The 18,379-nt window shown below is 40.4% G+C and overlaps 1 protein-coding gene across 3 annotated transcripts in view; it reads right to left on the reverse strand.

Annotated features, from left to right (window-relative positions):
* Window positions 1-18,189, reverse strand: part of unc5b (unc-5 netrin receptor B) — a 71,613-nt gene extending 53,424 nt beyond the window's left edge. For 2 of the 3 annotated variants that reach the window (XM_016668517.1, XM_016668514.1), the window contains exon 1: window positions 17,450-18,189. In XM_016668517.1, coding sequence (XP_016524003.1) covers window positions 17,450-17,534 — 85 coding nt within the window. In that variant the 5' untranslated portion in view covers window positions 17,535-18,189. The remainder of the gene's footprint in view (window positions 1-17,449) is intronic. The other variant, XM_016668515.1, reaches the window with a different exon arrangement.
* Window positions 18,190-18,379: the final 190 nt, after the last annotated feature.

Below are 18,379 nucleotides of genomic sequence, written 5' to 3' on the forward strand. Positions count from 1 at the left end.
TGATATTTATGCTTCCTGCACTAATGGTGTTAGTCAGTCAGCTGTGAAGTCATACATTAAGTGATCGATGTTTAAAAGTCAGAGTCTTTCTCAGTGACTTGCAAAGCTGCGCAAGCTATTCACATTATTTTGCTGATCAACTTACTTTGGAGTTTTTCCTGACAGTTTCACAGTTTTTCACCACTTACAACAACAAAGTGGAAGGTCAACTTTATTGTCTTGTCTATGTTGTGCGACCTGCTCTATGTGCTGTTCTCTATCCTGCTTCTGTTCCAGAGGAACAGTAATCATCAAGCATCAAAACATCTAATATGAACAAAAATACAGCAGAAAAAAAAGAAAAACAACAACCTGTTTTTTTTTTAAGCTTGGAGATACACAAGAACTGCACTGACATATTTTACAACACAAATTATCAACAAGTCATATAAAACCGATGTCTTAGTGCTTCAGAAATCTACTTTGTATGAAAACATTGTTAATTAGGTTTACTGAAGAGTGAGGCTGAAACGACTGAATCAGATAAATGATTAATTAAATCATCAATGGGAAGACTGCTGCAGTCCTCTCAAAGCTGTGGTAATGCTTCTGTCTGAGCACCATTTGCCAACAGAGTTTTTCCTTCCATTCAACTTTCCATCAATTTCATTTGAAACAGCTTTCTGAACAGCCGGCTTCTTTAACAACGGCCTTTCATGGCTCACACTCCTGTGGAGAGTGTCAGCGGCCATCAACTGTCAAATCAGCAGTCTTACCTACTGTTGTGGAGAACATAAGATTTCTGTGTTAAAACTGACATTTTTTTTTATATTAAGATTTTCTGAGAAGCTGAATTTTGGGTTATAATAGTTGTCATAATCCTACAAAATTCATAGAAATCAGTTGAAAAAGACAAAACAAATCTCTGTGTGCAATTACTCCATATATTGTATAATTTTCACTTTTCAAATTGAAGTAGTCACAAAATATACATTTTATCGACATTTTAATTTATTGAAACACCAGTATGCTTCAACCTGCAGGTAACAGGTTTGAAGGAACAAAAGGGGAACGAGAACAGACTGAAAACTATGATTATGTAACACACTTTCATGCACAGGACCAGCTTTGACCATTTAACACCTGATTCTGTTCTGTTGCATTTTGAATTTGTCCGTCGTCTCAGCAAGCTCTATTTGCATTTGCCCACTGTTGCAAGCATGCAATGAGAAGCAATAAAAGAATTACACTGCAATGACCAGTGGCGTTGCTAGAAAGTTAGCAGTTCCCAAAGTACGAGCTAAGTGTCTGATCATGCACACAAAATGGCCATATCACACTCAGTAAAAAATGCCATCTGGAGGCATCAGCACTTCTATGAGCAGAATTAAGTCAGAGTGCGGTGACTTTCTCATTTACAGTGCCTCCAAAGAGGCCCATTATTAACTTCCCAGAATGCAAATGTGCTTTGGGCCAATTAGCGATTAAGTCACTACCATTGTAGGCCCATAAAAATCCACCCTTTCCTGATCATTCAACAACATGACTCATGGGCAAGACTAGAACAGCAGCCTCTAAATGTGTCACGATTATGACTGTGTGCCTAAAACGAATCGAGGAGCGACGCATTTCATTCCCACGGTGCTGGAGCCGAGCCATGCCTGTTAGTGTCAGGGCTTCAAATGAAATAAATGGACTTGTGTTGGTACCAGGCCTCCATAAGTGGCAGGTAAAGAAAACTGATCAAAGGCAGCTAAGCGTCTCCTTTTAGATCTCCCCCCAATCAAGAGGCATTTAAGGAGGAAAAAAAAAGACGGGAGGGCTTCCTCTTTTTTTTTTATGTGTATGTTTTTGGAGACAGACGCCCTCATCCAGGATGTCTCTGTGTAATTACACGCCACAGAAGACCTTCATTCCTCTCCTCTTCACAGAGAGAGATGAAAGACAAGAGAGACACAGGCATGTAATCGCTCCTCTGACTGAAAGAGGGGGAGAAGAGGTGAGGGCCACTAAGAATAGGGGGACAAAAGGATGGTGAGTGCTGGTGGGGTTTTAATAAACCTCCTCTGTCTCTTGTTTACACAGTCTCTCCTGCCGCTCCCACACAGACACACACGCACACACAAACAGACTCAGAGTTTCTCTTTGACTGAGGCTTTCATTATTCTCAGAGTTGCCTCGGGACAGATGTGTAAATTGTTGTGCTAATGTTAGGCCCACAACTGAGAGCTTAAAACGGCAGGAGATTTACACACTCCACACTGCTGCATAACTGTCACTCAAAACAGCACAGAGAGAACGGACGCCACGCAAAACAGCGCCGCAAACACACGGAGCCGACAAAGCCACGCGAGCTTATGCAGGTAATGCAGGTACGCAAACACGTTCAAACTCCAGCGCTGACAGCAGTGTGGGCGGAAGCTGACACTCACTCGTACATGTTCTATTTCCCTCCACTATTCACAGTTTCCTGAGCTGAACCCGACATAAAGACTCAATCATCTCATCTCACCCACCAAAGGAGCAGAAGTGAAGTCACAATAAGATGCTGTTTTATTATAAATACTGTGATTTTTTTTTTTTTTTTTTCAGTTGAAATGGGAATGGTTTGCTTCGGAGCATAAGAGCATGTAACACTCTGACTCGGTGTCAGATGCTTTTATTTTTACCCCTCGTACCGATATGTAATAAAACCCTGAAAATGTATTTAATCCTGCATCACCACATGGAAAAACTAATTAAAAAAATAATTCATCTGATTAAATTTATTCAGTGAGGAAAAGAAAATCCCAGCTAAGGAATAATAGTTTTTAAGATACATTCTGTTAAGTAAGGAAGAGGATGTGTGATTCTGTGGGCCTGCATCTCTTTGCAAAATCTACTTCTACACAAATTTTAAATGTAAACTTTGTCACCTGATCTAATAATAAATAAGTTGGCTAGGTAATCATCCAAAACTTATGGAACACAGTATTTAAAATCTTTTTTTAGTGCTACAAAAAAATGAAAGGCTTTTTATATCCACTCACTTGTTAATGGGATGGGTGCTGTAGGTCTTGAAATAGTTTTTTTTCTTGTTATTGTTGTTATTGCTGTTGGTTTAGAAAACTCAGATGCATGATAACCACAGTGTGTAACATTTATCAATAAAATTACAATAAATTTTGTTTCATGACAATTATAGAATATTGTTCCCACTTTCTGTGAGTTATACACAAACCGAGGTGAAATAATTTAATGAAATAATGTAACACCAGTGAAGTTAATCTCATTTTAACTGTCACAATCTTCATTTCAGGAAGCCATTTTTAATAAAAATCTGAGTGTGAATGCAGCATAAGATGCTTCTTGCGGCTCGTTTCGAGAGAGTGATTAGTACCATTTTTCATCCGACACGAGCCAAGTGCAAATTTCAGTTTTGAGAGAGTTGCCATGGAGTTGCATGATTACATATCTATGTACAATCTGTTCAGACAGTTTTCTTTCTCTATGAACTTATGCCAAGGATGCATAATACACAACAAACATTTTGCCTAGTTTTTGTGGCTCTTCCTTGTCAGTAACTCCTACAGTTCGACTAATTCAGTCTTAAGCTTAAACTTCTGGAGGACATATAGATATTTCTCCTGCTCTTACTGCTGCCAATAACTTTGAATACTTAGTTTGTTTTCTATAGAAGGTACACACCTATTAACTGTCTCTCTTTTGTGCCAAAGCAATGAAAGAATTTATTCCTGCCATTAACTTTGTGTCGTTTTCTTATTTTTATGTCTTATATCAGTGATAGCTCTTTCTCTTTCCTGGATGATGCCATTGGCAGATATATAGTTACCACTAACTTTGCCAACAACTTATGTGTTCTTGGTCTTTTTCTTTCCATAGAAAGTAAACTTCACTTATTGGTACTGACTTTAGTTTGCCTCTTTAGCTATTGACTGTCATTGACTTTGTGTTACCTCTTTTGTTTCCCTCCCACAGAAACTAATACTTCCTTAGGGATTTTGTGTAAGGGTGTGACAAAGGGCGGATCTACTGAGTGGGACATTGCTGCTAATTGCTTGATTTCCTCTCCATGCTTTTGTTTAAGGCTGTGTGCTTCTTCTGGATGCATTCACTGACTGAGCTTTTGTCGTCATTAACCCTGTGTGTTCACTCTGCTGCTTTTTAGTTCTGTAGAAAGTACTCCTGGTCAGGTGTGTTTCTGGGTAGCTAGTCTGTCTTTCCTGCACAAAACCTTTGAACAAAATATTCCTACCACAAACTTTGTCAACTCTCTGTGTCATAGAAACAACTCCTTACTAGTTGATTGAGTTTTTATCTTTGATTCCTGATATTACTGCTATTATCTTTGCATACTCTCCTAGATGTTCTACAGAGCACTCCTGGACTAGTACTTCAGTGTTTAAAAGTGTATTTTTCCTGGACAAAGTCAGTGAAATTAATACTGGCCCTATTAAATTGGTGTCTTGTTTGTTGTTTTTTTGTTTTTTTTACACAAAGTGCATCTGCTTCAGTGTATCTGTGTTTTATTTTTGCTGCATAGTCAATAACATGATGTAATCACTTGAGTTTCTTTATACTCAAATTGGCTTGATATGATCAACTGTATTCAGCTAAAGTGTATTAGAATTGGATTATTTGTATGTAATCAATCAAATCAATAGTTCAGTTGAATTGAAAAAAAAAAAGAAGTGAATGGGATTTTATATGTTTACACATGGATGGGCATATTTGTTTTGTGAAGTGCCCCAAGATGAGATTTGTTGAATGTAGTAGTGCTACAGACAAATGAATTTAAGCAATAATAATGATAAATGCTTATGCAAATGCGGTGCCAATTCTTTTATTGGTTACAATGAGCCCGCCAACATGTCCTGGCGTCCGCCCTACATGTGGCATCAAGCCACTTCTAGAGATGTCTTGATTAAAAATAAATGTGATTTATGATGTAATGCTTCTGGTGTGGGCTTTTTGCCTTTAGTGTTTTATCAGACAAAAATGGGACATGAAAGATGATTTTCTCTTACATTTTTTCTTCTGCTTTGTTGACTAATTATCATTAATGCGTTATGAGGAAGTGAAGACAGTGAGGAGCGCTTGCCACTTTCATTTGGAACAACAAAGATTCAATATCATCAAAAAGACTATTTTTCTTTTTGTAAAATGAATGATTAATCACTGTGTTTGCAGCATTCTGATTTTTTGTTTTTTCCCCTCACTGATGTTCTTACTTCTGATCACGCCTCTAGCTCTCAATTTGTCTGAGTCTGATAGCTGTGAGGCCTCAGAGGAGCTCCAAACAACCCATCTGTCCAGGAATCTGCCAGCTCGTCTGTCTGCCTGTCTGCCTCTCCACAGGTGTGTGTGTCTGTCTGTCCCTACGTGATACATGTTCCTTTAATTAAGCCACAGAAGATAAGGATGAGAGCTGGCTGTAGTGTGAAGGTTGAAGCCATAGAAAGGGAGACAATGCTTTGTGTTTAATGATCCGCTGTAACTATTCATCTCCCTTAGCAGAGCGGAAGAATGCTGCGGAGACGCTCCCCGGCCTCAAGATGCTGGGTCACCTCAGAGTAAAGCTGCTCTGCTGCCTGTGGCTTGATGGGATGAAGTGTGCTTCACCTGCTGATTTTTATTTTTTAGAAATAATTCTGGTTCATAAAACAGGGGAGCTCGGGAAAAACATTTAATTTGTGTGGAAATAAGCAGAAAAACTATGGAAAATTATATTTTCTGATCTGGACAAGAAGTCAAACCATCCATCCATCCACAAATAAACAAATAACTGGGGATAATTGGAGATGCACCCAATTTTCCAGACTTCAGAAGTTGCTCCAGTGGATTTTTCCGAATTTGATGTCAGAATTTCCGAGTTCCAGATTAACAGTGGAACGCAGCATAATATTGTGCAGGAACAATAGTTTAATGACTAAACCAGACATTTTCCCTAACCCTAACAATTACTAGTATACAGCTAACCCTGATCTTAACCAAAACCTAATTCACACCTTACCTCTATATCAGGACCAGATTTTGGTCCCCATATGGCCCATTGGTCTTCAGTAGTTCATTAAATATGCCAGTAATGAACCTAAATAGGATAGCTGAACAAGTACACGCACACACGCACGCACACACGCACGCACGCACGTTCTGGCTGCTGAACTAGTTGTGAGCTGAGGCTGAGTAACAGCAGCGTGAGAGTCAGAATAGAGACACCCAGAGTTAATGAACCCTCACCAGTCAGCATGTCTGTCCATCTGCTTTCATAATCCCCATAAACAGCAGACTGTGCTGCACACACACACACACACGCACCCGCACACACACACACACGCACTCACTCACTCAAAGGCATGCATACGCACAAACAACATATTGTCATCTGAAATATCTAATGTGAAGAATGAGGTCTGCATATGTGCTCTGCATTTGTGTGTACATGTGTGTGTGGGGAGGGACTGGCCGTTGCAGTGGGGGGTGGTGGGCTTCATATGTCCACCACGATGCCTGCGCCTTACTTCGGCTCACCAGCTAATCTAAGCAGAGCGGAGGGGAAAAGAGGTGAGCGTGAGGTCGTCTGCAGAGCCCATCTGGTCAGCAGCAGGTAAGAGGCTTGAAACACACACCCGCTGACACACTCAATGCGCATGTTTGCTCCGACACTTAAATCTAGCCTTAATTACATGCAGGTACATCTGCCACATTATATGAGATCTCTCATCCCTCTGCTTTGCACAAATGGCTCCTTACTCCGCAGCGGCTGATGCATGACGCTTTGCATGGTGACCACAACAGGATTCCTTCTGCGCAATCCGAAGAGCTGCCAGAAGAGCGAAGAAGCGGCGCGTCGGTATGAACAGACTGATTGAGAGAGAGAGTACGACCCCTTTGTGACCCGAGCAGAAAAACGGAGTGATACCTGAGTAATTCAGTTTGTTTCCCCATCAATGTGAAGCACACACACACACACACACACCAAACACACAAACCACGCCAAGACATGCTTGTCAACCCTTGATTAAGACCTGAATCCAAGTGAGAAGGGAGTCTTTTTTTCCTGTGTGCTTGCTCCCAGTCAGAGCATGGAGAGGAGAAGTAAGAATTAGGTCCCAAAGCTGAAGATGGGTGGAGGAATTAAAGAGTGGATGAGGCCAGATCCCGTTCTTTCACGCTGCTCTTTGCTATGGTTCCAAGAGTGTTTGCTCAGAAATGGGGATTATTGCCGCAACTGCGGCTGTTTGTATGCATCTCCTTATACTCTGAGGATGAAGCTCTATATTTTGCATAGCAGACTTTTTTTCTACGCAAGATCTTAAAGGATCAAAAAAATGGGGAAGGGTTTAAGAGAAGCTGAAAGAAGGTAACATGGTAGAGATGCACGGATTAGGCTTTTCCATACCAATGCTGATTTCAAATTTTCTCTCAGTCCAACTTTGACCAGGGATGTAACATCTAGAAGAAATAAAATGTGTCATGGGTTTTTTTTTGTTTTGTTTTTTTGGCAGAAGAATCCAACTCAAATTGAAAGAATTACGTGATCGTTACTGCATCAAAGCTCATGTCGCTTATCCTAATATTTTATTCAACTCAAAAAAGGCGCAGCAATATAGAGACCACATTTTTCTGCCATACATCATGTCAACATTTTTAAGTGCTTTAAATGAGAATCCAGTAAAGGCACAAGATTTCGAGTTTTCTCCAGCTTTTTGATTGTTAGAATAACTTAATACTTTTCTTTTCCTCTTGCTTCTGCACACTGTTAGATGGCTGAAAGAAGGATACGTTTACAAGAAAGAAGCATGTTTGAAAAACTTCTGGTTGCAAAAACGAGAGTTATTGTTATCTTCAAAAGCATGGTGGTGGCAGCATCATCCTGTAGGGATTCCATCCATAACCCGTATTAAGGGAACACAAGTATACACACACTAAGGGGCCACTGAAGGGTTTATTTTTATTCTATGTGGAGCAATTAGATTATTAGAGTCGACATTTGTTTGTACATGACTCTGGGGTGTTTTCACTCAGTTTCCTGGAATCTCATTTAAAATGTTAGATGTTGCATTTGTTAATTAGTAATGGATTTTTTTAGTTGTTATGCATTTAATAAATAAAAAATGTACTCAGATGTTTTTAACTAATTAAGCTGCAGATCATGTATTAGAACCAATCAAGGAAAAATTGATCAATTTTGATCACCTGCCAACTGATTAGTGCATTTCTGGGTGAAAATAGAAAAAAAGAAAGTAAAAAAAAAAAAAAGCAGAAGAGTCAACAAGAGTTTAACTACGCGCTTTCCAGCCTCTGATTAAGTAGCAGATCAACGCCCGGAACAGACAGGGACAATGAGCTTAAGAGACAAACATGATGCTTTGGCTCCACAACAAGCACTACATTAAATCACGGAGTCGCAGCCGTCTGACATGCAGCCAATCACATACAATCCATCAAAGCAGTGCCCCTTTCCTTCTTGCACACACCTACACTCACTAATACATAGAACAGACATCATCCAAGTTAATTTTAAACCCAAGCAAGGAAAAAAAAGTAAATGATCTGAAAGTCCTGCTGTTGCTTAGCTGCGTGCCACAAAGACTAAGGGCGCTAAATGATTTCCGTCTTCTTTCTTTTGCCAGAGGTGTGCACATGCATGCCCCTCTCTCCAGGGAGGTCTGTGTGTCATTCCCCTGCTTTAGACACACCAGCTGCTCAGTGTGCGCTCTGCAGCGTTAAGAGACTGATCGCACTTCGCATGAGCCCCCCCAGTGGCTCCCACATCCACTTACACACAGGAATGACAAAGCCCCCCCACCCCCCCAGAGTCCCCTCCTCTGCCCTTCCTCGACAACCCAGACACCTCCCCTCATTCATGAGTACCTCAAGGGCAGATGGGACCCTAATAAGCGTTACACCCAGAAAAATGGGATTTTTCACGCTGCCTTCTAAAGAGCAATTCCCAAACTCTTACTGAAAGAAATGATGATGGAGTGAAAGAGAGGTTGGCATACATGAGGATACAAAGCTATGCATATATGCCCACTAGAGTTTCATGAAACTGAGGGAAGAAGAAATGAGTTATGACAGTAGTAAATTAATATTGATTTTAAGGGTTGTAGCTTTGTGTGAGAAATTGGTAAAAAAAAAAAAAAAAATACTAGAGAAAGGATTAGTCCTTCATTTCCAAAGCAGAGTTTTCTTAAACATCGAGATGCAACAGGTGGCTAAAATTGATTTGGCCCTGACCAGCAAAAACTCAAAACTACAAGGTTTTCCTCATAGTTTTCCTAAAGTTTGGCTTTAAAAATTTTGCTTAATTTTGTGCCTTTTGTAAGGCAGAGACCCACCAGTGGATGGAAAAGTTTGCCATGTCAGAACTAATTCAGGAAATGTGTTTTCATGTCCCGTTTTGTGCATTAACTCTTTTTTGTAAAAGTCAAAAACCATCTCAAGAAAACGTAAAAGCTTTTTTGCAAAACTAAAGTTGCTTTCTTTTTGGAAATGTGCCTTTTCAAGCAACCATTTCAACAAGATACTTCAAAATGTGCATAAAACTTGATGGAAACTGAGAACTGCAGTGGTGCAGGGGTAAAGCGCAACCCATCTATAGAGGACTTCGTCCTCAATGCGGCCGCGTTTTGTATTTTGTATCTACATTGATTGTAAACACTAAACAATGTTGACAGTTTATGGTTCATCTAGAAAAGATTGCTAGAACGCTGCCTCCATTTATTGTTCTAATATCTACTGACTTCTGTTTGGGTTCAAGATTCGCAAAAGATCATTCCTGTAGCTGCTATGATGTGGTTGAAATAGAAATCCACTTTGTTCTTGGCCCCTTTTGGGACTAAATGTTAGCTCCAGCCTCTGGGACCAACAAATCTGAATTTATACTAAATGAAAATACCAAGAGAGTGATGTAACATATTAAGTGCACGTAACCTCTTAGCCGAACCTCACTTTAAAAATCCTGAACTATCCATTTAAAATTGCTGTCTTTATTAGTGCAGCACATTTTCTCCACTGATGTAAACGGCAATAACAACACAGCCTTAGATATATTTTCCTGCAGTTATCCAAGCCCATATAACACACTGACTCACACACACACACACACACACACACACACACACGAAAGCATTAACAGACTGTGGTCTCAGAGATGACTTGGCCCTTTGAAGACAAAATAAAAACCTCAACTAAGAGGATGAGGGGAATCTATATGTTCTGAAAAACCCTCTTTTAAGATGAGGACACACGCAGAGAGCTGGACCAGAGAGCGGCCAATCAGGAGCTGACACAGTCTCCGATCTCCAGTCCTCACTGCTATGGCTTTTACAACGTGTGTATGTGCCGACTTAGGGGTAAAAGTGGTTGCTCTGGATCTGGCTGGAGCCCCCGCAGAGAATCCAGATCCTATTGGTCACGACGCTCCGAGTGCCGCTGAAATCTTTAAATGAAAATTCCAGCGCTAACTCACTTTTTCCTCTTGGCGGCCGAGCAGGTCTGCCAGTATTAGACACACAAACGGTACCTCTTCATAACGGGACGTGGGTCTGGTTCGCAGAAACCACAGTGGGTGCATGCAAGCATGTGTGGGAGGCTGCTGTCTTCTTAACATTCGATGTCACCAAGCTTGGTTTAGCATATGAATCGTCGGGAGAATCAGACATTTTCAGCTCAAACAAGTTTAACTTGCATGAATTGTTGGGCAATAGTGACACACCTTTTGAAAGCAGATAAAAGGAAGCAGCACTCCTTGTGAAGTTGTGAAGGAGTGTGTGTGTGTGTTCTCTTGCTGTCCCTCTTTACTCCACACAAAGGGAGCAGAAAAAGCCCTTTGGAGTGTCCTATTCATCTAAAGTACAATGGAACCCCACAGAGGTTTTCTTCATGCCTCCATGTCGGCTCCACCCAATCTGCCCCCACAGGGCGTGATGGAAGGGAAGGGGGTACCCCGTCCTGCTGGCAGAGCAGAAACTCAACTCCCATCTGTCACTGAAACTATCCATTCATCCATCCATCCATCCATCCATCCATCCAACAACTGGGGTGGTGATTACCAGATGACAAACAGGTGAGTCTAATTAACAACAGTGTGCAGCTGTGGGAGAACTGGAGGAAAACTGTATGAGCTGAAAACACCAGGAAACAGGAGCTAAACAGAGAATGAATAGAGATACAAGAAGACAAACCAAAACAGAGCCTTTAAGCAACATGTCAGTGACTTAAAGTGCAAAACAAAAGTGAGAAAAGAAACCAAACTGAAGTCCCACTGACACTGAGAGGAAAACTGTTTTAAAAAAACAACACTTTTTTGAAAGTCACAAGGTGGGATGCAGTCTTTATAAAATAACTTTAAAAAATTAGAGGGTATTTATGGAAATGATTTGAAGTCTATGTGATTAAACAAGTCCGAATTTCTGTTTCAACACATATAGGGCGGTTGATGAACGACCCCAAAACAGCTACGGAAAACATTATTTCAGCATAATCTGGATTACTGCAGAGGCATTTAGGCTGAGCCCTCCACATGCATTCCTCCATCATATACATGGACATGGTCAGACTCTGGGCACAACACTAGCACAGCTCCATGTCTGAACCTGTGGAGTATTCAAAATGTAATGAGTTTTGACTACAGATTTAGCTCATTTTCACACACAATTCTTCCGTGAATACTTTGATAATGTGAAGCTGTTATTCTTGCAGAATATTATTATACTCTGACAATCCAATACTGACTCAAACCTGGGACACATTTTAGGAGTTCCTCTAGTCTGAGACAAACAAGACAGTTAAACCAAAATGATTAAATCACTATAAATACTTTAAGCTACTATCTCTGCAGAAGAAACAGTGGCTTGTGCTTGAAGCTATATCCCAGCCACGGCAGTATCTGCTCAAAGCCTTTCTTCAACTACAACTGTAATTTCACTTCCCACTCTTCATAGTCAGCTCCCTCTCCCATTTACCTTGTTGTTTTGCTCTCTTACAGAGCCCTTTGCTGTTTGCTGCAGATTTATAGCGTCGTCTAACATGCACCGTATTGGCAAAGCATTAAACATGTCTGCTCTTAATACTGCAAGCTCTTTCCATCGATAAGAGCCTTAATAAAAACATCCTCTTGGTAGATTTGTGTGTCTCTTTTCACTTTCAACCCCCCACCTCCCATCTCAACAATATCTTTCTTTTTAACTACTGTTTCTCCTGATGTTGCTAGCAATAACTTCGTTTCTGTGCACATTGAATGCTTTTCCATCTTTTTTTCCCTCCTCCTCCCCATCTTAGTACCTCTGAGTCTGGCCTGTGCCAGAGGTTTAATGATGCTTGAATGCTACTGCTATAGAGTTTTCTTCTTCAGCTTTTTCCCCATAAAGAATATTTAAAAGCCTTGCCCTGAGATTAGTCTTTCAATGTCTTTCTCACAGACCCGTTTCTCTTCCTGTTCCTCTTTTTTTTTTTTTTTTGCCATTTTTGCCTAAAGACGGAAAACATCATCCTAAATAAAATTTTTGTTATTCAGCTAAAGGGCATCATCTCTAATAGCTCCCAGCTGCGATTGGTCCTCCTGCTCAGACGACACAATTTATAAATGTGGACTAGGACTTTAAAAATCCTTCACCACCTCCTGCAGCCATCCGTGTCAGTTACTCTAAGGAGAACTCAGCGGCGGCTCCCCTCCCACCTCTTTCTCTTTTGCCATCTCAGATTTCAAGAATTTGAGCATCATAAGCACATTTTAAATATTAAAAAAGACCACTTTGCACATATGAATAATACAGCAGAGAGGGCAGGGGCTGGCCAGCCTTCCCATCCCCTGCCGCCTGACGGCCATAAAACTAATGCACTGCCTCAGGACGGAATGCGGTCCGGCTTGGTGTGCAAGCAGAACTGGCCCGCGGATCCGACCTGGTTCGCAGAGAGCTGCTTATCCGCGCTGCCCAACCACCTGTCCAAACCTCTGCGGATGCAACGGCCCGACAGCACTTTTGTTATGACTACATGTTTCAGACACACTCGAATCTAATCTGACATCTCAATCTGTTGAGTGTCTTTGAAGCCAAATCTACTTAGGTGTCTGCTCAAGGTAAGCTTTGTTGTCACATTCCTTCCTTCCCGTGAATATAAACCACACACTCTGGCAGTCTGAAAGTTGCAGAAGTCTCCTGACCCCTCCACGGAACAAGGGCACAAATATTTCAGAAGCCTTTTACACGCTGGCATGTAATATTAAAGAACAAGAGTCTCCAGAGGCTTCAAGCGATGTTCGCGGGGAAGAGGATTTCAAAACTTGACACAAATGAGAAAGCAAATTGAATTTCTCTTTCATTGTCTGACAGGTTGTGCTTCTTGATGCTCAACACCCGACTGCCCAGTTAAATCGCACTCGCTCCCCTGCTGTCTTACAGTCTGGACCCTTCCACCTGCTTCATCCTTTACCTGTTGGGAAGAGAAGCACCAGAAATTCAGCTGCTAGTCAGAATCGTCCGATTTTCAGCCTGATCAATCCTGACCTGATCAGATACTAAGCTGCAGTGAAAACACCATGGTTACTGAATGCAACAGGATATTCAAAAGAAAATAGTATTTTCTAAAACATGTCAAGAACTGACTGCGGTTCATTGAGGCTGTGAGAGAGCAAGCGAGAGCAAGACTGTCGTCAGATAAGAATTTTCCAATTCTCTATGTTATTATTTTTAAATTCTGACTTTTATTTTGGCACATGTTGGATTTTTGAATCTTGACACCCTTAGAAAATCTTAAGATTTCGGGTCATGACTCTTTATTCTCAACTCAGGCTGCAGTAATCATTGAGATGCTAAAGACCATTTAAAATGTCAACTTCGGGATAATTTTGCCTTTTGTTTTAAAACGGTTTGGCAGATGGGAGTTCTTTAAATGCTGATCTTTTACCTTTCTATATCAGGCTGTGGAGGAGCGAGAACGAGCTAGCTCTACTAAATTCTAATAGAAAAATGCTAAAAACAGTGAAAGGAAGGAATAAAGTAAATAATTACTGAGCATTACCAAAAGATTTAATCATCTAAACTAAACAAAGCTCACAAGTTTGCCTCTGATTGGTGCTGCTGGGAATCTATTCATCTTAAAGACACCAACTATGTATAAACATCCCTTTCTTCTTTCAGTTTTATAATGAAGCCTTGAATGGAGCAGTACACACACACACACATGCTGCAAAAACAATGGACATCAGGGTAGTAACTTGAGACAAGTGTTCCTGGCAACACGGTAATTAATGTATATGTCAACACAGAAAAAAAAAAGCTCTAAAGTAAAAAGCTCAGCAGATCCACAAAATGGTGAGAAACTGAGACAGGATCGTGGGGGGATGATGCAGCAGAGGAAAGGTTTACCTACAATGGGAGAGAAGATAAATGCAATCCGTCCATCCCATCATGTCTGCCATAAATATATCTCTGGCTTCCTCTCTCCCAGACAGAAACTTTACTGGTGCACACTGTGCTATTGTCTCCTTCACCCCCTCCTTCTTCTACATGTGCTCTAAGCTTGGATCAGCATGAGATTCCCATGGTATGATAAAGCATATTTACACAAAGTTTTAATAATAAAATGAGTGACGTAGGTGCTTTTACTTAGTATAGACAACATTATTCCTGCACCTGCTAGAGTCCTATAACATAGTAACATGGCATATTACTATGACTTTAACTTTTCTTTTAACATTCATTCACAAATAAAAACACAAACGCTCTTAATTCAGCTATTTTTGTTGCACTCTTGCTCAGACTATTAAACTTTTATGCTGTTTATGTCTTTACAAGGTTTAAGAAGCTGGTCTCAGGTGACTATCTACAGAAGACTGTTTAACAGAGCTGGCTCTCAGCTTGCCAAGTGAAGTTTCAAAACAAATGGGCTGTAATAAAAGTAATGCGAGGAGGTCCTTTAGTTTTCACATCACTGGCCATGTTTTTTATGTATGCCCTGGCTTTCTTTTCAGGCAGCTGACCGGCAGTGCACTGCAACAGGTAAAGGATTGGGAAGTGCTACTGGAGGAACTGGCACTTTATGGAGATTTAATTTATCTGGAAGGACAAGATGCAATTTTTTATTTTTTTTAAGCATATTTGAAATCATAGATTTTTTTAAACCGTGGCATGATACCAGTAACCGGCCCATGCCTAATCTGGTTCTCTAATCGGAATTCCCTGCAGTTCTACAATGTTTTTTTTTTTTTTTATTTTTTTTTTTATCAACAATTCTCATGAAAGGATTTCAGAAAAGCTAACAACTTTAATAAACCTAAGCTGCTTTTCTGCCCTGCTTCAGGGAATAACAAACCCACAAGGACCTTGGGAGCTATTGGCAGCAGAGGTGGTAGTGGTGCTGCTGATGAGCCGGGGTATCTTATTGGCCTTTAAAAAATTATGAACATCTTGGGAGACTGTATACATTTCTACAAAAGATTACTACTATCACAGCACAAAAAAAGAAGAAAAAGAAGAAAAAAAAAGAGAATCAGATTTATTTCTCAGAGTCGTCTAAGATGTTGTCCCCAAAGCACGCCGCATTGTTCTTTTTTTAACCAACTGAACGCCACGCTTAATCCACAATCCACTAAACCCTCTGATTTCTGCCTTGTTTTTCAATCTGGTCGGACGAAGGGAGGGGAGGATGATTCTATACTTGGCTGCAAACAGGCTAAACCGAAATGAGATTTAAAGAGTCATTACTATGACGTAGGAGTCTCAAAGTGTTACATGGACATCGGAGTCACCAAACTTGTCATACTGGGGGTTGTGACCAAAGCATCCAAACATCCAATTTAAAAGATTACAGGTCAGACTGGTTGGGACTCTATGGCAACCTGAACGATGAAACTTTTGAACTGTTAACAAATGTTGCGTTTATTTATACAAACTGCAATTTTCTCACATCAATTCTAACTTTAATTTCCAAATAGGAAGATAAGTGAAGAAGATTTGAAACCTGCCATTTATAACCTTAACTTAAAAAAAAGATGTTTCACAGTTCTGCTTTCAGGTTTAATATATATATATTTTTAAGTTATTGTCACACATTAAGAAAATGGACTTAAAATCTGAGTTTTTAAATCTTTAGTAACATTTTTTGCAGTCTAAAAAATATTTGAACCATTCAGGTTTTGTGTTAAACTGTATATAAAAGAAAATTTGGGGGTTTGCACTTTATTGAAGTATGGTTTTATGTCTGGCAACAGGCCTGCTCCAAAACCGAAATGGTCCAACCAGGGAGGGGCTGATCACCAGTATCAAGACTTTAATTATTTTTTAACGTTCACAGACTAGTGCTAAAATGTTCAGCCACATTGATCCAACCATTTACATTGATGAGATGTCAGTTAAAGTGCCTGAATGCTCCCCTTCCTCTGACCTTCTTGCTGTCACACTTCCGGACAGCTGGCTGAAAGAAGCTATCTACACTTTTTTTTAAATCAAATTGTTGTATTTTTTTTTTTTTTAGCTTTCCAAAATAAAAATATGTTAAAAAGAAAGAAAGTAAGACAAACTATGCTTCTGTGAAAACTAAAACCAACATGATGGTGGCAGCATCATACTATGTGAATGCCACCCAACACTTTGAATAAATAAACATCTTATTAAACTACAGTTGGAAAGCTTTATGAAGTATTTAAGTTTAGCAGCCAGTTGTGTTTTTTCAACAATTTTGTTTAACATCAAAATGAAAAAAATGACATTATTACAATATTTAAGATGTTTTAGATGCCGTGGAAATAGTACCGTAATAATAGTTGTCCTTAAGATGTAGGGGAGAAAAAAAGCAATTATGAAAATGTTTAGATTCATTTTCTGTGTATGTACTGTCATGTTGTGGTATTTCTACACAAAGTTATCACAGTGTGAGAACTTTACACCAGTCCATGCCACTCAAATCCCAGCCTGTCCCTTCCTCAGTCTGAGCTACTCTGACTGCAACTTTCCAGCATAATGAAAAATACATTGAAGAAGCATAAATAGTTTACAATGATAACTTCAAGATTTCATAAGCGGGTTCCCAGGAAATGTAGCAACCCGTGCTTAAAAAGATGTATCTTTTATTGAGGATGAGAAAGTTTGTCAAGTGTTATTTCATTTCACATGGCTTTTTCTTTGCGTTTTCCTCGGTGGAGAGGCCAGGAAGGCATGGAGCAAAACCTTAATTACTCCCTGCGCACCGGGGGACTTTGATTTTTCCGCTCCAAGAAAAAAAGAGAGCTCTGAGCTCAGGTTTACTGTAACGCTGAGACTTTGCTGTGTGGAAAAGAAAGAAAACGCTCGTCAGCAGGAGGTCCCAGACCCCCGCGCTGCTTCCCCCCTTCATAGACAACACTCTGGGGTTTAGAGGTAACCTGGATGACTTTGATTTAAATTCTTCAAACTGATTAAAATGCTCGCTTTGTGAGCACAGCTGGATGCTGTGCGCGCGTCTCGCCATGTGAGTTGAAACTTACCCGTGCCAGACGCCACAAATCCACAGACCAGGAGAAGAACCAAAGGCCCGACAATGTGGTCACGCTGCATCCGAAGAGGGCACATCTTTTCCGGCTGCGCCTCCGCACCGAGGGGGGCTACTGTCCTGCACGGTCTTTACCCACAGGATGAGGCTGGCTTGAACGCCCTCGAGTTCATCAACTGTACAAAAACGCGAGTTAATCTTGTCCTTTGGTTTAAAAAGCATCCATCGCCCAAACTTTAATTCCGTTCGCATTAAAAGTTTGTTTTGAGATGTTTCACTATTTTTAAAGGCAGGATCTGTCAGGTTGACCTGGTTCCCAGCCCTTAGCGCACAAATGCACTGAGAGTCACCAAAAACTTTGACGCATCGTTGCGCTGGACGGAGAAATTAAACGAAAGCGCCAAAAATAAATAAATAATAAAAAAAATAAAAATAAAATGTTATGCTAAAACAAAAACAAAAACAAAACAAAAACAAAAAAGAAGCGCAAAAGATAAAACGCTGACAGGTTCCAGCAAAAATAATAATAACCCAAAGACTTTACTTCCGAGTTTGTCCACCGGACCCCGGCGCGCCGCGTCTCCTCTCGTCCCGGTCAGCAAAGGTGTAAACATGAACATGGGGAGCAACGAAAAGCCTCGCAGTGCCAACCCCCGGACTACCAGTCCCCGCCTGGCCAATCACATGTCATCATCATCCTCCTCCTCTCAGACTGAGGGCTGAACAAGTGAAGGTGCACTGTAGTAGCAGGAGAGGAGGAAATAAGATGAGGAGAGAGAGAAAGAGAGAGAGAGAGAGAGAGAGAGAGCGCAGATAGATTTAAATGCGCAGATCTATCTATCTATCTATCTATCTATCTATCTATCTATCTATCTATCTATCTATCTATCTATCTATCTATCTATCTATCTATCTATCTATCTAT

The sequence above is a fragment of the Poecilia formosa genome, unplaced genomic scaffold (genome assembly GCF_000485575.1).
Source record: "Poecilia formosa unplaced genomic scaffold, Poecilia_formosa-5.1.2 Scaffold15, whole genome shotgun sequence".
Lineage (NCBI taxonomy): Eukaryota > Metazoa > Chordata > Actinopteri > Cyprinodontiformes > Poeciliidae > Poecilia > Poecilia formosa.